The sequence below is a fragment of the Hyalella azteca genome, unplaced genomic scaffold (genome assembly GCF_000764305.2).
Source record: "Hyalella azteca isolate HAZT.00-mixed unplaced genomic scaffold, Hazt_2.0.2 contig7053, whole genome shotgun sequence".
NCBI classification, from domain to species: domain Eukaryota; kingdom Metazoa; phylum Arthropoda; class Malacostraca; order Amphipoda; family Hyalellidae; genus Hyalella; species Hyalella azteca.
This window is the reverse complement of record NW_025937188.1, coordinates 31,838-51,574: the sequence shown is the minus strand read 5'-3', so window position 1 is coordinate 51,574 and position 19,737 is coordinate 31,838. Positions and strand designations below refer to the sequence as shown.

General features: G+C 40.5%; 1 protein-coding gene across 2 annotated transcripts; it reads right to left on the bottom strand.

Moving 5' to 3' along the window:
• Positions 1-4,973: 4,973 nt before the first annotated feature.
• On the bottom strand, positions 4,974-18,947 carry LOC108670606 (monocarboxylate transporter 2). Of its 2 annotated transcripts, none has more exons than XM_018158078.2 (7): positions 18,915-18,947; positions 11,943-12,160; positions 9,866-10,035; positions 9,095-9,238; positions 8,114-8,720; positions 7,554-7,774; positions 4,974-7,343 (listed from the first exon to the last, which is right to left on the bottom strand). In XM_018158078.2, the coding sequence occupies exons 2-7, from the start codon at positions 12,104-12,106 to the stop codon at positions 7,207-7,209; spliced, it is 1,443 nt and encodes a 480-aa protein (XP_018013567.1). In that variant the 5' UTR covers positions 12,107-12,160; positions 18,915-18,947; the 3' UTR covers positions 4,974-7,206. The 2 variants fall into 2 exon arrangements, with proteins under 2 accessions (XP_018013567.1, XP_047737057.1); XM_047881101.1 differs by lacking the exon at positions 18,915-18,947 and adding an exon at positions 10,980-11,041 and having other exon boundaries at positions 11,943-11,989.
• Positions 18,948-19,737: the final 790 nt, after the last annotated feature.

Sequence of the window (19,737 nt, the reverse complement as noted above, 5' to 3'; positions counted from 1 at the left end):
CTTTTCGAGCCATCATCTGCTGGGCGGATGAGGACCACCCAGGAATCTTGTCGATCAGTTGTGGTGGCACTGGTGGCGGTGGGCAAGTCCAACCCATAGTGGCAAAGCAGAAACTTTTTTAGACTCTGCGTCAAGTTCATTTTTGAGTCCAATTAGTAGACCAGAGAAGTATCCTGGATACCAGCATTGTTATACATAAGAAATTGGTATAAATCTTGAGTAAATAAATAAATTAGAAATGAACTGATTCTAGAAAATCTGTGCTTTGACACTATGGTCCAACCCCACAACATCATTGGTATTCTTTCGAGTTGTTTCCACTATGGGAACAGGAGCTGAGATCATTCCGGCATTGGGCCTCTTCTTTGTATCTCCCGACATTTCTTCACTGGTAGCAGGCGCACCCTTGCGCTTCCGACGAGCCGCTCCACATTCTGGTGAGTTGCCATCTTGGGATGAGGAAGGAGTTGAATCTTTCCCGTCAGTAATTTCAGTTTCGCAAAAATGTCTGAGTTGCGAATCGGTCATTGCCAGCTGACTCAGCTCTGATGCGTTTGGTGAAGCACCAGGATCAATAAGATCTTGACCCTCAGATGTATTAGTCATTGAGGGATCGTTTAGCACTTTCACAAATCACAATGATAAGAAAAACAGAGAGGTTCACAGGAACGTCCTCTTTCGACAACGGTTCAAGCTTCTCTCCCTTTCTCCGTTTAGTTCCAAGCTTTTAGAAATGATCTGCGAGAAGTAGTGTCAGCCGGACGCTCCATGCATGCGGATAACCAAAAGCTTATAATACAGTGAAGGATGCATCAAATAAAAAGCAACTGCAAGATGATCTTAACAGTTTAGTTAACTGGGTAGTTCAAACAAAACACGCTATTCAACAAATCAATGCATTTGCATAGAAGTGGAAAATGAAAACCAACAGAACCAAATTCAAAATACTCCCTACCAGTCGTGAGAACTGGTCGCCTGCCGAAGACCACCACTGCCCTGGATGTAATGGACCATCATGATTCCTGCCTTCCGGAAAGTAGCCTTCAACACTTCTGGACAATCATATCTAGGCCGTGCGTCGAACCAGATCAGCCGCTATACTTTTTTTATTTTTTTTTTTATTTTTCTCTCTCCTTCTTTTTTTTGCCACACATTTCCTACGACACACAGCAATCCCCCAATTGTGGCCTTTTCCTGTGTGTATCATTAGTGTTTAAAACAATCTTACATTAGTTTTACCTAGCCAAAAAACCCTAACATAACCTAACCGAACTGAACACAGCNGACCGAAAACAATTTTTTCAGGGTCAACTTTGACCCCCAATTTAGGGATGAAGTTTTGACCCGACAGAAAAACGTTCGAAATCCCAAACACATTCCAATCCTTTACCTTTCGTTTGAAATGAATCGCATTGCTCTGAGTTTGCAACTTTTCGAGCTATGATCGTTTCAAAAATCTCATTTTAGGTAATTTTTTGACCAAATTTTCCCCTTTTTTGGGGATTTTGGGGGGGAAGGAGTGGGAATTTCGGAAATCCGACAAGAAGGTTTGGTAGAAAAAATATGCGTACGTCTCTGTGCCAATTTTCATGAGATTCTAACGTTTGAGCTCCTGGGAAAAACGGCTCGAGTGAAAACTTTGACCTCAAACCCCCCTGTACGTGATTATACAGCAGCAGCATATCAAAAGTGGAGAGTATAAGTTTAGCGTCCGCTTCGCTGGCTGTAGGCACACAGAAAGTGAGCCGCTCCTGCCGAATCAAAAGTGGAGAGTATAAGTTTAGCGTCCGCTTCGCTGGCTGTAGGCACACAGAAAGTGAGCCGCTCCTGCCGAACCAGCTTTCGGTCGAACGGCCTCTCGTCAAAGAACGGTAAATTTTAGAACAGAACTGTGCTAGCTGAAACCTAACCCCAGATGGGTGGAATGAATCTATGGAAGATGGGAAGGGTGGCCCAGTGGGTAAAGTTCAGAGTACCGAGATTCTGAGCAGAGAGCTGCTGGTTCGATCCCAGCTCTGTGCGCCAGTTTCTGGTCAGAATCGGCAAGGAGGCCGGCCGGTTAAGCAGAGTAAATTTGAAGCAGTGAGTTGCGAGTTCAAGCCCGCAAAAAACTGTGGATATTCCGCAATGTTAAGAATCGGTGACAGGCCTCCGGCCTAATGAACGCTGAAACCGCTATATTATATATTATAGATGCGGTGAGCGTAAAATTACTCAATTTAACGATGCCCGGAAGTCATATTCGATTCACGGTCTGGTGGTGCACGGCAGGTTTTATGCAAGGCCGGAGGAGGACAAAACCGAGTGGTTCACGGCTGATTGGCAGATGTCCGAAGCGATCCAAAGCGTTCGATTCAGGGCTTATTGGTGCACAAAACTGGTGGTGTACGGCTGCGCTCCCGTGAGAACATGTCCTACATCTTCCTGGAAGACCAGCATTTCCCTCACGCAAATAAAGGCATCGTTCTGGGTCTCCAAATGACAACTCACGGCTACAACGCACAAATCACTTCACGTCGGAACATAGCCCGAAACAACCTATAAAAACTTCACAGATTCTGCGACCTCCCTCCCCGCCTAAAATACAAACTATAAATGGCCTTTGTCCTGTCATCAATAATCTACCCCACCGTACCGCTACACACTCTATTCCGGTCGTCGATATCCAAACTCCAAATAGTACAAAACCGAGCCCTCAGATGCATAACCAATACCCACTGTTGTGATTTCATCACCTCATAATCTCTTCAAAAACGATGTAATATACAGACAATCAACACAATCTTCCACGAACACGCCCGCAACATCTGGCATAAAATGCCAATATATGAACCCGAACTTTTCAAGCAACTCGCCCTTCCGCAGGACATCATTTAGAATAGATTAGAAGTGTCGGCACTGAAGAAAAATGCCCATGGCCTGTTGGCGATTCATGTACTTGTCGTGACTTGATTCCTGCCTTTTGGAGGGATCTTTCCATAACTGACGATTGATTGAGATAGCTGCTGGACTTCTTGTAAGACTTGTAAGGTGTAAGGCATTTCATGACTGAACATATGCTCCTGCATAGCTTTGTCTAGTCTGTTCTTGAAGGCGTCTTACTCGGAGCGTCAACGATGCCATCAGGAGGCTGTTCCGCATGTCGGTGACTCGAAGCGTTAAGAAATGTTGTCGCATGGATGTGTTACAACGCAGTTTTTTAGTTTATAGCCGTGGCCCCTGGTGTTGGTTCTTGTTTCAAATTCTAGTAATTCTTCTGGGACCTTGTATAAACCGCGGGTATACTTGTATACGTAAATGAGGTCACCACGCACACGTCGATAACAGAGGCTTGGAAGCTTCATAATCTTTAATCTTTCTTCATGAGGTATGCATTTTAATCATTGAATTATCCTTGTTGCACGTCTTTGAACGCTCTCGACTAAATTTTTGTCCTTTGCTAGTTTTGGGGACCACACGGCATTTCCAACTATAGGTTCGGACGCACGACAGCGACAAACAATAGCTTAATCGCTTCATCATCTATGTACTCGTAGGAACGTCTGATCAGTCCAAGTCGTTTATTGGCTTTATTAACTTGAGCATCAATATGTTTAGACAATTTCAACTTATTGTCGACATTAACTCTTAAATCTTTTTCCATTGTCGATTGTCAGGAAGAGATTTGGTCTGACTGGCCGATAATAATTGCTATCATTGGGCCCAATATCATCCCCCCATCACAAAGTCCTCATCATCCAAAAAACGGGCCATCTGCACCTGGGCACTCGTTCTGAGAGTGAGGCTGATGAGCGTCTGTTGGCCGGGGCCCGAACAAGTGAGTGGAACAACTACACGCATACTCAAACCACCTTCACGAGGAGACATGCGTCGCTCGGACGGCAGACGTGCTATCCTGAGCTCTAAACCACCCATTATCACCATCAAAATCATTATCATCAACGAAGCAAGTAAAAAATCGAAGAACCATAAGGTAGAGACAAAAACATGCGAGCCAATCTCACAACATAGTAAGCGCATATTACTTCATTTTTCATCGTGAACAGCAACCACGAATGCATCTTCAGTAAGTATCGAATCACAATCCACCCCACAATATTCCGCGCAACTAACCAAAACCCTGACGGGTTCCCCCCTCCCCCCAAACCCTAGTCAAACCCCCAAAACCTATAACCAACCCAATTAAGCGCTATGCGCCTTTTCACCTCCAACTATTTTTTCCATTTCTCCTTCCTCTACCAGGCCACTCTGTGCTACCTGCTTTTCTCATCCATTCTTTCCTAGTGGCACCGCAACACCACCACTACCACCAATAAATATTGGAACATCCTAAGCTGTGGCTGTGAGTGATAGTAGAAAAATTATTTCATGCACTGGCACACGATGCTTGGCCATAATGTTCCCGGCATCTACATATTCTGGGAGCTGATTGGTTTTATTCAAGGGATGTGTTGTCCTTTCAGTCTTGCAGCTGCTAACGTTATAGAAAAGAAATTTTTGAAGCTACGTAATTGATGTTTGGAATCAAGGAAGTCCAACAGGAGATTGACCGTGTGTCTGTCTCCGACAAGTAACCCAAGACGAGCTCACACCATTACAGCCCGAGGCCTGGATAAAAGCTAATGAACAATATGCAAATCTTTACGGGCTGCTAAATTCACCTGTATCCGCGAAACACAAATTTACATAAGCAACTGTCGAATCTGGCAACAGATCAAATGATCCTACTCAATCAATTGTCAGACTGCTTCTATATTATTGATATGATCTGAAATTCGTGATTGAAGTGTTCAATTTTCCTTGTGGACCAAAGGGATAAGTAGCCTTCTACTCAACAGTTAAAAAATAAAGAGGCAGGAAGTGAAGCTTGACAGATGAAAGTGTAACGCATTTAGTACGTATCACCGAAATTTCTTTCTATTCATTTAAATTATAAACACCAGGTCTCTACATAGGCGAATTAAAGATCACCATCAAGATCACCATCGTCGATTTATATTATTGGCTTGCATCAACATTTATATACGGCGAGCAAGGAATGTAAATCTAATATTCTAACCGCAGGAAAAGTTATTTACACTTTAGAATAAGTTACTACTTATTGATATATTTATCGAATAAGGCTGATCTCGCTCATTAAACTCCTACTGATTACAATAACCATTATCTGTCTAGAAAGTCTTTTAAGATAATTACATTATAACTGGGACAGAACTCCTAGCATTCGAGGCGCCTTCATAGAAGATAATCACCAAATATTATGCGTCGCTGCATTCCATGATTAGAAAATCGTTGGATCGACCCGCAGCTCATGTAAGCCGACTCTAGAATGGCAATCCCTCTAAATATCAGCCCAGGTCAAGGCGGATGGCTGAATCCGTTGTAATTGCTTCCACCAGGATTTTTTTCTAGGATTGGTAAATTGACCTGCGCTCTCTGCCTGACTAAGAGCTACAATGGCTAGGCGGTCGTCCGCTTGGCTCTTCCACAAAATGGGTTCAATGAAGCACTGCTTCACGTCCTTTACACCGGCTTGCTTCAGGCCTTCAATGAGCCCGCTATAAAGGAGGTCTTTGGAGATGCGGCCCGTGAACATTCTCCAGACATGCCCGATCCACCTGGGTACGTCTTTCACTCAGAATTGTACGTAAGCTGTTAATGATGGGTCGCTTCAGAACCTCGGTGTTGGGACCCTGTCGTGCATTATGGGCCGCAGACACCTGGTAGAGGTGCGGTGCCACTAGGAAAATGAGGGGAAAACGAGAGGTTGCGCGGAGGGGTGAGAATGGTGAAGGATGAATAGAAAACACCGTAGGAAACGACCTGGGTTGATTGTAAGTTTATGAAGTAGAGTTGAAAAGTGGATAAGTGAGGAAACCAATAAGGGCTATGATTAAGGCGGATGGGAGTGTGGGTTGAGGTTCGCAATTTACATTATTATTAACCAAGACGGACATGATGAATTATCTTAAGTGAGGATAAAAGGATCAATGTGGAGGGTATTTGAATGTATACTGTTGCGTCTTTTTGGTGGTTGATGCGTTTTTTTTTTGTCCATGCTTGTGTGGGTGTCGAGGGGACTGATGTTTATTTGTGGATGGTGGATCTTCAATCTGTCAAGTTTCGTGCATTCTACTTTTGAAGAGACTGCGTCCCACACCGGAAGCTTCAGCTCGTACAATATTATATCTTTCTCAGTTCGTCGACAAACCAAACGCTAGGTCTCAGATTTCAACGAGATATTTTGTGCTCCTAAAAAGTTTTATGGGGATCGGTTCGTCGAGTCCAGGTCCAACAGATGGTCGTGGGGGCTGGCGTGAGAAGGCATAGGGATCAAGAGAGTGGAGAGCGCGAAAACACAGATACTCGTATATGATGATGGTGTACTCGTAAGTACAATAGAATGATAGAAACAGAAAGAAAAATAGAGTAAGTAGTTCCCAGTGACACGCACTCACAGTTAGAAGGATGCTTATCCCAATGGGAAGGACTGGGAGGCTTCTAATTAATCCTAGGCCTAGTGAGAGCAACAAAAATATCAACCACAATAGTTGCGACGACGGGCAGCTGGCACCTCATGTGGAAGCCGTTGATTTTCTTTCTTGCCTCCCTGAGGGTCCTGCTAAGTAGGCAGGTTAGGTAGACGCTCAGCCTTATTTTCTCGCTGACGCTTGAAATGTTCCAAACTCGCTGATTTAGTTTGATCATGACTGCCGTGGTCTTGGCGATCCTATTTATGATGTCAGAATCAATGGACGAGCTTGTGATATTTGACCTGAAGTAGGTAAAGATCTTGAAGACCTCCACCGCAAAGTTCCTGGTGCTTTCTTCTAGAATCTAGATTCTAGAGTATAACCGTTCACAGTATACTTCGGAGGAGCATCTCTCGTATGGATAGCTAGATGACTTCAATCTTGGCACTAAGACCAGCTGTGTAGAAGAAATTTCCGTTGGATCTGATGAGGATGAATTATAAAATCATCGATGAGCACGGACAAGAAAGATGCCAACGGAAGCAGGCGCGAGAACGAAGCCGTGCCATTGTCATAATAACGTTTATAGGATTATTTACACGGACGATATAAATAAAAACGACACAACGCATAAGGAATTATTCGTATCCAGTTCCTTCGGAACTCTTTAGCAACCACCATAGACTATCAGCTTTAAATCCACTTATCCGAGATCCATATAAATCACACGCATTCAGTAGAAAGTCATGTCGATCTTAGCAGCCCGTGCAACGAGAGGCTGTGACGCAATGAAGAGACCAGCGCAACTCATGCCGATGCCCATGATGATGAACGTCAAAACGCAACTGCCCGTTACATCCATGAGGTATCCTGCAAACGATATATATACACATACATACATCCCTTAAAAAAAAAAGATGTTCATGCTTGTAATTTCAATATGACCGAGTTTGGAATCAAGCTGACAGATGTTAGACCTTAATTTACTAACACACCAAAGAGATTGTAACCAAGACTAAGTTGAACCAAAATTTATAGCTATTAGTGTAAAGTGCATGAGATTACAGTTTATTTGCATACCCAGTAGGGGAGGGTAAATGAAGTTCAATGCTCCCTGGATCATGCGAATAAATCCCCACGAAGATGCCACGTTGTGTCCCCCAAACTGGTCGATGAGGATGACATTGATTATGGCGAAGTAGCCAGAACTTCCGATCGAGAAAATGCTGAAGTTGAAAAGCACCACCCAGAAGTCGGTTGACGCTGGAATCGCCGTAGTACCAATACCAGCCACAATCAAGCTGTGGTTTGTCAGACAAACAAGAATCAAAAAAATATTTTAGGGAAATGAATGAAAAAGATTCTCCAATTTTCGCTGCATGTGTAAAATTTAAAGAAATAAAAGACAACGATATAATCTAGAGATTTAAAAGTGTTATCTGTGCTGAGTGTTTCACAGGTTAAAGCTCCATTCATTTAGACTGGAACACAAGGTCGGTTTCTGCTATAGAGCATTTAATGTGCGAAAAAATCTAGTTCAGGTGTTTTTAAAGTTTATAGTGAACTTAATTGTATGAAAGTGTATAATTGCAGTATGCACTCAACATTGAAATGAATTGTTAAATATTTCACATGCTTACCACGTAGCGAGGCAGTGCGTCTTTTTGAAGACTCTTCTGTCGAGCACGTAGCCAAGGATCAGTCGGGTGACGCCGTCGAACACCGATTGATACGCGAGTAAAATAGAGTTTTGTTCGAGCGTGAATCCGATTGATTTACCGTAAACGGCCACAAAATAATGAGCGTGAGGAAGAGCAGCTGACAATCCCACAATGGCGCAAATATGTGTCAAATAAATGGGATTCGAAAAAAGCTTCAAGTCTAATTTTTTCGCCTTAATTGGCTTTTCTTGAAGTACTTCATCATCGGTCATCGTTATTTGATAATTTGAAGATCTTCTACTTGCGTTTTCCCTTCGTAACTTTTTGACTTCGGCCATTTTTACGTGGACAGAAAATGGCCTTATTAAGAATACAAACACGCCAAGTTGCGCGAACAAAGCTGATAAGATGATGAAGGTGAGTTTAAGGCCAAAATGTTCGAAGATCGGAACAAAGAAGAATGGGAAGGCGGCGCCCCCGAGAGGGTGGCCTGCTACGCGGATGGAATTTGCTAGTTCTTTTTTGTTACGGAAATACTCCGGCATGACGACGACTTGGCCGATCCCCTCAGCACACATGCCAGCACCTGGGGTAGAGGGTGAAGATTGAAATATTATTTGCCACCTCAACGATCACTTGTCTAAATATAATTCGACGTCCTCTGGACAAATCCTGTCATACGACTCGGCAATTAGAGTTACTATCAGTAGACAAAGGGCTGAATCAACGGGCTTCGCATATTCTCTTCGAATTCTAAAATTCTTCAATCAAATTTGTCTTTGATCATTGATAGGTACTAATAAATGTAATAGCAATAATACAAAATAAATAGTAATAACATGCGCCTGCCACAAAAATGGCCTGCTAAACAAATATTGAACTGCCGAAAATGATTATATTACATTTAAATACATTAAATTATTTCATGATGTAAAATAGATGATAAAATATAATAATCACCCATCATGGCACCCAGCGTTAAAGCTAGTGAGGCGACGGATTCGCAGAAGAAGGAAGCAAAGAGGCCGCCGGAGCAGAGGACTATCCCGAACATCATGACTGGGCGGGCCCCAAAATGAACCGACGCTGCTCCAAATGCGGGGGCTGATAGGGAGGGCCAACTTACAAAACGACAAGTGGTATTTATAAGTAGACACTTACATTAAAAATTTTTATTACAGTATACATTGGAGGTTGTGCTCGAATCAAAACAAATCCCTGAACCTGAAGATGCTACTACCTGGAAATGAGTTTTTCCATGTAGTTCAATTATTCCCTCGTTTGTTGCCTTCAATCACACAGTTCTAAAAAACTAATTTGCAGTAGACGAATACGAATTTCTTTCCCATAATCACATGATTTCAAGTTTTCCTCACCACATAGAGTAAAAAATAGAACTCGGTACTCACTGCAGTGAGTGACAGAGAGCGTACTTTCTCGTCGACGAAAACGTGAAGTCACAGACAGACAAGACAGACGGACATAGCGAGCACAATAGTGCATTTTTTCCATAAATAAGAAAATGCGCTAAAAATAACTATTTATAATGTAAACTAAATAGAATGACTATACCTGTCGAAATAACTGTCAATCATTTTTATTGCGCTATTTACTCGACATTTCGCAAGAGAAAAATCTGACTTCCTAGTATAAGCACATTCAACGAATCTTTAGTAAAAAGCATCAGGGATATTTTGAATAGTGCGCAATGAAGACATTCACTTGACGTACTTAAGAAGTTCCGACAGCCAGAGAGGAGGGCGACCATGACACCTCCAGCGGTGGCGGATGTGTGGGGGTATGCGATCTCGATGGCGTTGTAGATGACGCCAAAGCTCTTCATGTATCCGGCGGTGATGACGTTCAATATGAACATCACTGCCACAACTAGCCATGCGTACCTGAACATCAGAGTTCAGCACTAGTTCATTCTGTTATCTTCAATTGCTTTCTTCATTTTTTTTCATAATCCGTTTGTGCATTGGCCAAAGACGCGGAGGCTCGATATTCAAGCTAGGGAAAGCTGTCGTTAGCCGCTTTATGAATATTTAGCTCGACCGTTTAGAACAATTCATTTTTCGTAGCAAAAATTTAATTTTTTTCGTATCAGAGTAAATTAAATTGGAAATGAATGCACCTAACCTAAACAAGTTATAAATGGCAGTAGGGTTCTATTAATGAATCCTTTTGTACCAGCTTAGTAGTGTAGAACTCGGATCAGTAGTAGATTGGTGAGGCGAGTGTACGCGTGATGATTAGTGTCATCAGACGCTCTCTCTGCATTCCTTTGACTATTGATTGAGAGTAATTATTTGATTAGAAGTATTTATAAGGATTATTCCGTTATTATAGCTCACATGTGTCTTGTTGTTGCAATGAATACACAATGGGAGAAAATAATCGCGTTCGTTTGAACTATACAGAGGAACGATGCTGATTAGGTTTACTAGAACTTGTCGGCTTCGAGATCAATGTGGCTAAATTTTTCATTTGTGAACGACACTGGCCATCAGAATCCTCACATGTTAAGCTTCCTAGATTTTCTAGACTTGACATTTCGCCAATCCTTTACTACGTTCTCTATTCGTGTTTGCCAATGTCCTAACACTAATCTTGATGGTGAAAATCAAAGGTGGAAAGCATTCTTTATGTGAATTATTTTCAGAAGACAGGTTTCACCGCTTGTAGAATTCTCATCGGACAAGGAAATGGGAGAGAAATATCGATACATGATCAATCATCGATAGAAAGCAAGGCTTTTATTTTTAAAATATCTTTCAAGAGGAATTAGTTTTCATTTTGCAATATTATGGAATCCTAACATTGGTCATGAACAGTTACTCACAATTCTTTGAAATTGTAAATGTAGCCTAGTGATATGATCTTCAGGTGAATGCCGTGGTTCACCTGAAAAAGAGGTTGTATACTCCAAAATCAAAATTATACACAGAACAATACAAAAAAAAAAATAAATATTTCTCAATTCCCAGCTGGGTAAAACAGCTCTTGACTTACAATACGTTTCCGGTTGCTGATATAAGCTTTGCAACCAAATCATTCGAGCGTAATTTACGATGTCCGGGTTGAGTTAAGACTCATAGAAGTATTGATCAATTTATGAATATCAAACTTCGGTGATCAATAAAATTAATTAACGTCAAAAAAGCTTTCAGCTCATGAAATGAAAAGTCGTCAAACTTTTGCTAATTCAATTGGGTGCGCAAGTTAGGAAACGAAGTAGGATTTTAATTAATCATGGTTGTTTAATGAATAATTCAATGATTAATGAATAAAATAATTTAAAACAACGCTGCGTTTGTAGTTACATTTTGAAGCAACGTGCGCTGAATATAATTTGACATGCAAGCATGTAAACTTTTCTACGTCTCACGATTGAGTTTAATTTGAATAATTAAGTTAACTTGATTAATTGGTGACGTTACAGAGAAAATGATATATTTGTATTATTTTATACTTATTAACCGTTCGAAAAGTGAATTATTTGATTCTCAGCGATTAATTTGTTCCTGCGATTCGTTCAGGTTTCAAATGAGCGCGAACAAAATTGTTCATACTCACTTGCGTAACAATTCTTGCTCGTAATTAAATCTAAAATTTGTAATAAATGTTGATTGATTAAGCGGTCTAGTTAAACTAATATTCAAGATACATTTTTTTATCACAAGAGAATCTCATAGTCCCCTCAAGTTAGGTTAGGTAGTAGGTAGTTAGGTATCATTATGGTCCCCTTATGATACCTAACTATCCTGAGTTCATCATACTGAAGAGCTTAATCCTCCCCGCTTACCCTTTATCCCTGAGCTCGTCGGCGATGGTGGCACGGCGCGGCGGCGGAGGCCCCACTTCTGAGAGGACGAGGTCTCCTTCACTCCAGGATTTTTTCTTTTCGTTTTCTGCATCTCCTTCAAAAGCTTTACTGTCTACTGCCAGAAATTTTTGTTTATTTTCCATATTTATTTATCAAAATTAGATATTTCTTTCACTATTGAACTTAAGAGTGGAACTCTGGAATGAGAAAAATTATTTAAATGGTTACAGTATTGATTCTTTTTTGAAATTCCTGGTAGGATTAATTGTAAGTAATCCAATATATAATTATTGTATGACTGGTTTCTGATTATACTTGATTGGGGTAATGCTCCAAGACCCGGAAAATCTCTAGCATCTCAAGTTAGTAATAGCTGTGTCACCGTTCTAATATGGCCAATTGACCTATCGCTGAGTCTACACGTAGCAAAATTTTCACAGCTTGTGGCAAGTCTCGAACACACAACTCGCTGCTCCAATTGTGCGGTGCTTAATTACCCGGCCACCTCGCCGATTTTACCATAACTGTAGCAGGTAGCTGGTCTGAACCCATTGCTCACTGTTCCAATCTTGGTATTTAGAACTGTACCCTCTGGACAACCCTACTCAAAACTCGTGCTGTCTCGGTTCTTTCAATAGCAAAATGCGGAACCTGTAGAAAACTTAGAACTTACCCACACGGATAATTGAAATTTATATCAGTAAATGTTGCAAACTTGGGTGGGGATCGTTCTAAAACTTATTTCAAAACACATTGCGCACCCTTATCTCCGTAAAGCAAGTATTCAGATTGGTTTTGTTCATAGGGACACAGATATGGCCGTCCGATTAGGCATGGAGAATAAAAATGCCAATAATTAGATAAACTTGACTACATTATTTTGCTCATGTGAATCTTTCCTTATTTAATCAAATACTTATTTATTTGGAAAAAGACAATAATTTTGACCTGTTGACCAAATGTTGGTCACGTTGTAGTTAAACAGTGAGCCGATTTGACTGAAATGGTTCTGCTCCCTTTTGGCCACTCCGAGGAATTATAACTTAAACAAAAGATATGAATGCAATGGGCAACTTAGGTGATCCATTTAGGCTGTGTTAAAGCAGTTAAATGATGACGTGGCACAAAAAATGTCTCTTTTTGAGACCAGCTGACGATGTTCATCGACAGTTACAGTGAAGTTTTCCGAAATAAAGATAATTAAATATTCGTGAATAAATTTTCCGTGTGGTATAACGCGCAAACGAAAACGAAGAAAATCACATCTATACAGCACTCAAGTCATAAATATTCTCATATGTTGACATCTATTTTCCTTAATGCTCATAGGAATTATTTGATTAATAACTGCAATGTGGTTGCCAGACGGAGACCAATATAAAACATCCCCGCCTGCAATAAGTGGGCAAATACTTAAAGAAACGATTTAGCTATTAATAATTCGGGTCTAACAGTCTCATTATCAGCTGCTCGAAACGTAAAACGAAACATCCTTTAAATTGTACCAACTTGCCCCCAGTAAAGATGCCAGGAATGGTATTACCCAACATTGTCCACCAACGCACGAAATAATTCTACACTAATTAAACGAATCGCGCAAAAACGTTCCATCATTCATTCTCCAAGCAAACCGACGCTGGTATCGGCACCGAATCAGCCTCTGATCCAGCGGTCAATCATAGATAGAAAAGGACTACTGTTCGTGGAAAATGACTTTGCGATGTGAAATCTGGCCGCAAATTATGTTAGCTCATATTGGTAACGTAATTTAAAAAGCTCACCACTTTTTCGCCGAAGATCTTTTAAAATTGAATAGTTTGGTCATAATTTAAGTAGCACATAAGCCTGATAATTGGTACGGGAGATGCATTTGATATGCAGCCTGGTGCAACTCTGGCGTCGGTAAGCGTACCCACGTGGCGATGCTGAAATGTTCAGCGGCGAAAAATCATAATATTTAAAACAAACTGATGTTGGCTGGTTACTAACGATAGGCGTACACCGCTGCCGATTAGCGGCCCTGTGGACTGATTCTAGGAGTTCCATTCAATGCTTGCTGACAATTGCTCGGCATTGCGTGGTGTTCCACGGCCGCTCTTCATTTGTTTGCAGTCGCAGCGAGCGCGTGGAGAGACTTGCAGGGCGAGACAACCTAACTGCAGTAAGGGTTACGCCACGTGTTACAGCTGCTAGAAGTGAATAAAAATCAGTCGAGTGCCACCAAACGGCCATGGGCGATGTGGCGTCGCAGCTGGTAATAACATAACATAGTGATGTCGGCGCTGAAATGTAGGCCTGATGTGGCCTGTCGCCGATTCTTTTCCTTTTCGTGCCTTGTTCATAGATCTAAACTCGTGTCATTTGACCGGATCTTTTCATGACTGGCGATAGTTTGAAATAGCTACTGGACTTCCACCGGGTTCGATAAGGAGCTAGGCATTTCAAATCGAACATATATTTTTCCATAGCTTTATCTAGTCTGTTCTTGAACGCGTTCATACTTGGAGCTCCAACGATGTCATCGGGGAGGCTGTTCCACATGTCGGTGATTCGAAGCGAGAAAAAATTCTGTCACGTGGAGAAGTTGCAGCGCAATTTTTTTAGCTTATAGCCGTGGCCCCTGGTGTTGGTTCTTGTTTCAAATTCTAGTAACCCTTCAGGGATCTTGTGTAGACCATGAGTATACTTGTATACTTCAATGAGGTCCTTGCTGATCTAGAATTAATGCGATGAAATTAACAACAGCTCCTTTTATGCCAAGCTTAGTATAGGTTCCACCCATGCGACTCATGCCTTCAAATAGCCTTGACTGCCCCTAGTTACAAAATAGTGATGCTAACTTTATCTATATATCTCAAGCAATTCATTCCGATTATGTGCCAGCAGCCGTCGATAATCGAAAATGACCCTCTTACTTAAAAATATCCTAAGCGTTTAAAGAGCCCATTTAGGACCAAAACTGAACGTCTTTGCCTTCTGTTTCAATAGTCACACTGCCGTCGCTTAGGTTTATCGTGAACTCGTTTGTGGTTAGTTGTCCCTATCATATAGCATTCTGGATCCTAAGGCCTATCTCCAGAATGTCGCATATCCCTAGCTTCTTACTCACTCTACTTATTACGCAAAATCGCTAAAAAAATAAAACTCTCAGTACGCGCATAAACCCGTTATGGCTGCCACACGTCCATTATAGCCTCAAATGTGGTACTATCACTGAAGCCTCACCATGCATAATTGACATGAAGAATTTCCCCGCATTAATTTACGACGGTGATAGTTATCAAATAATTCTCGTTCATTATTCCCTTTGCCGAATTACCTTATATTAATTTAGGTCGGGGATCATTAATAATTTTCGTGCATAATTACCAGCAACGGAATTTTCTGTCCAGATTATGTTGGTGATTTATGACAACTATAAAAATATCATGACCTGTTTACATCTAAATATTCCCGTCCAACGCTTTTAAGCTCTCGATCGATCATAATTGGCATATATGATTTATTATAGGTGCTAGGAATTTGTAATATACAAACTCATTCGATAAAGCCAAACAAGCAGTCTTTCTGCAGCGGCCATTTACAAAATATCGTCGTTATCAATTGCCTCCTCTACGAGCCGTTCACCGCCGTATCGTTAAATGTGCACGCTTATCATGATTTTAAGCACACTCCAACTGACGCAACTACTAATAACTAGGCCTACTCTTGCTGCCGATACTAACAAGCACACTCGTACTACCAATACGACTGCTATATATAAGCACACTCTTTCTGCCAATATTACCAGTCTGCACACTACACCTGGCAGCACTACTTACTATCAAGAACACTGTGTGTCGACTGCTGCAAATGCTAATATGCGCACCCCATTACATTCTCTCATTTTTTCTCATTCATTTTTTACAAAATTTTTGTACACTGACGCATTTTTCAACCCAATTTTTCGGAGATTGTCCGCAAGCTAGAAGCAATCCTAACAATTTGACAACGGTATCGAAAATTTGAAACTGTAGTCAATCTGGAATCTGATGTGAAAAGTCCCAAGTCTTTCCTTCAGTCCAAAGTGTGAAATTGTTCTAAAAATTTGGCAATTAAGTTTTGGCAATCAAGAAATTCTGCGAAGAGTGTCCCGATCAAAAAGTCGCGTGAATTTAGAAGACCTCTGCCAATTAAAATCCCGTAGTGGTTCCCAAAGTGGGCGATATCGCCCCCCTAGGGGCGGTGGAAAGATTTTGGGGGCGGTAAGAAGGAAGAGGGCGATAGGGGGGGCGGTAGTCCGAAGTCGATGTCAGAAGTTCGAACGTTTATTTGACGATTTGTACACAACACGTACAGCACACGACTCCCAGCGATGGTTTTGTCACCCAGATCTATTTTTTAACCTCTCCTGAGTTTACGTCTCGGACAAATTAACGGCCGGTCTCACGGCTAATTTCCAAATTCAATGATCTAGGAATATCTCTCAAACTAATGAACTTAACTCGATGAAACTTAGTACACGTATTCGATAGAACCTAACGATAATGTTTTGCTCGTGAAAATTGTGTGAATTTCGCCATCGTTAGTTTTTGACATAGTTATATGGCAATACGGTATAAATTCACAGTGATTAAGTAATTTCTTCCAAACTACTAAACAGATTCGAACGAAATTTTGAATTTGCAGTCCCAACTTCCGAACGGTAATGTTTAGCTCGTGAAAATTTTTTCGATTGTGTCTTCGTTCGCTAGTTTTTTATTTTATTTAACCTTCATTCGGGGTTTAAACACAGCAATACGTGCTTAAATTCGCAGTAATCAAGAAATTTTTTCCAAACTGCTGAACAGATTTGAACGAAACTTAGTATTTAAATACTTAACCTCAGCAACGGTGATGTTTAGTTCGTTACAATTTTTTCGTTTTGCCTTCGTTTGCGAGTTATACGGCTATACGTATACGGCTATATACGTAAACGGCTCTTGGTTAAACCGGCCGGTAGAAAAGCCGGTCGTTTCTCCTGTATCTGTACCACTCGCGAACGATAGCAAAATAAAAAAATTGTCACAAGCTAAACATCGCCGTTGGGAGGTTAAGTATTTATATACAAAGTTTCGTTGAAATCTGTTCTGTAGTTTAGAAGAAACATCTTGATGGCCGCGAATTTAAGCGACAAATTTTCGGCGATACGGGCCAAATATAAGGAAGTGTGAAATCAAGAATGACTGTGAAATGAAAGAAAAAATCGCAAACGAAGGTTAAATTGGAAAAAAAATGTTTGAGCTGAAAAATCCTTGTTTGATAGTTAGGAATGTGTGTTCAAAATTTCGTTCAAATCTGTTCAATAGTTTGAAAGAAATTCTTTGATCACAGCGAATTTCGGCCCATTTCACAATATACGCGTAACTCACGAGCGAAGGTGAAGTTTAAAAATAAAATTTTACGAGCTAAACATCACCGTTAGGTTCTGATGAATACATGGTTCAAGTTTCATTGAGCTGCGTTCATTAGTTGAGGAGATATTACGGTATTATTGCAGATTAACTACATCCAAAAAAAGGGTGTTTTTTTTTTAATTATATGTTTTTTGGGGTGTAGATTACGAATCTGAAATCCATTTTTGGCGGTCGGCATCGGAAAACCGATTTTTTTGATGCCGACCGCCAAAAATGGATTTCAGATTCGTAATCTACACCCCAAAAAACATATAATTAAAAAAAAAACACCCTTTTTTTTGGATGTAGTTAATCTGCAATAATACCATCTACACCCCAAAAAACATATAATTAAAAAAAAAACACCCTTTTTTTTGGATGTAGTTAATCTGCAATAATACCGATATTACTTGATAATTGAATTTGGAGATTGGTCGTGAGACCGGTGGAGTCCGGCCGTAAATTCGCACGAGACGTCCTAGGTTTCAAGTGCTGAAACAGTTAAAACAGCTGAAAAACATTGGTTCACTAAATGGGGTTCTATTTGTGAAATACACGTTTGTGTTTGATCCTTCTCTTTTCAAATTGCAGCGTACTAAATTTCAAGAAAGAGGCGTATGTCTGTGGGGGGCGCTAAAAATTCACTAGGAACCAGAGGGGGCGCCAGCCTGAAAAAGTTTGGGAACCACTGCCGTAGATGCTTTAAAAAGTCTGAACTTCGTTACAGTCCCAGAAATTAGTGTGCGAAGTCAAGCAGTCCCTACAGTTAGAAACCATTAAATATACGAAAAGTATTTGCATTTTAGAGACAGTCTACAGTTCTTACAATTTAAATACAGTCCAAAATGAGAAGCAGTCTGCATTTATATCAGCCACTAAAACTTAGATAATATATAGATTGAAACAGCCCCCGAAATTTTGAAATCATCTACAATTTGAAAGTCCCTAAGGCTTGAAAAAAGGCTGACAGCGGAAAAATAGTCAGTAGCCAATATCAGTTGTCATGTACCAACAGTCGCGATAGTTTCGCAACAGCCCAAAAGGATTGGAACTGCTCGGGATAGTCAGAGAAATTACATTAGGTCTGGCATGCTGGAAACAGATCCGAGCCATTTGGAAATGGGCTCGTCATTCAGAAATAATCCAACCAACTTAAAAATGGTTCCGTGAGTTTGAGAATAATCCGATTATATGGAATCAAACCTGACAATTCGAAAGACAGTGAAGCCAATCCTAAAACCATCAAACAACTTGCGGAAAGTTCCGCACATTGTGAAAGCAAATTCATGCTGCCCGATTTAGAAACGACACCGATAGCTGTAAAGCTGTCGCAAATGTCTAAAAACAGCTCTGAAATTTCAAAACAGTTCCGCAAATTCGAAAATAAGGCAGAGAATTGGGAAACAATTCATGACAGAAGTGTGGATTAATCTCAATTTAAATATTACCATACATTTTTTACGTGTAATATATTTATTAACACCAGGAAAAGTTCCCAAATCGTTTGAGAATGTGAAGGATTGTCCGCAAGACTCACTTGCCACTATAAAGGTTCCAGACGAGCACAAATAAACGTGTTCACGCCACGGCGAAGAAGCCGTGAATGAAGCCTTGACACGATGAATGGGTGGGCACTAAGTTTTTCAGTAACTGCGCATTCACGAGAAGGCCTACCGACTCCTTTGTGTATGAGCAAATACTTCCTTTGGATTCCGTGGTTTTTAAGCAGTTGCTTCCGCGGATATTGCGCAGGCAATTCAACCGCTACGCATGTCACAGAGAATCAAAGATAACTACGATAAAGTCGGTAATTTTAACAAAGAATCTTGTAAGTCCTCAGATTCACGTTGAATTTTCCCCCGAACTGAATTATCGTATTTTTACTCCACGTATTTAAAAGGGGACTTGGTTTTTAAAGTCGATAAATTACAGATAAGGATATTTTTAGGCTCACAATTCAGTTAAAAGTAACATTTAGTGTCTCCTCTCAAAAAATTTCTTAGATTTTACTTTTTGATTAGCCATTCACTCAAACGAGGGACATCATTGTGCTAGTGCGATACATTTTTTCCGATATTTTATTACATGTCAATTGAGTGTTTTTAATTTTTATTAAACAAATAGTTGCATACATTTCACTAATTACTTATTATTAAACATTGCATGTTGTCGGTTCATATTAGGCTTATTTCTTGTCTATTACTAGTTTTAAAATTATATCAACTTTCTTGAAGCAAATATTCCGAAAACAGGACTTTCGTGAAAAATTAATCGTCCCCTAATGAGCAATTGGATTACGATTCAAAATTTGATTTTAAATTTTTAATATCATGACCTATTCAGTTTCAATAAAATTTCCC

Excerpts from the sequence above, each read along its gene's own strand:
- LOC108670606 (XM_018158078.2), bottom strand. The coding sequence starts at position 12,106 with ATGGAAAATAAACAAAAATTTCTGGCAGTAGACAGTAAAGCTTTTGAA. Across the intron at positions 10,036-11,942 it reads GACGAGCTCAGGGATAAAGG|GTACGCATGGCTAGTTGTGG; the intron begins GTAAGCGGGGAG and ends TCTGATGTTCAG. Across the intron at positions 7,775-8,113 it reads ACGCACTGCCTCGCTACGTG|CTTGATTGTGGCTGGTATTG; the intron begins GTAAGCATGTGA and ends GACAAACCACAG.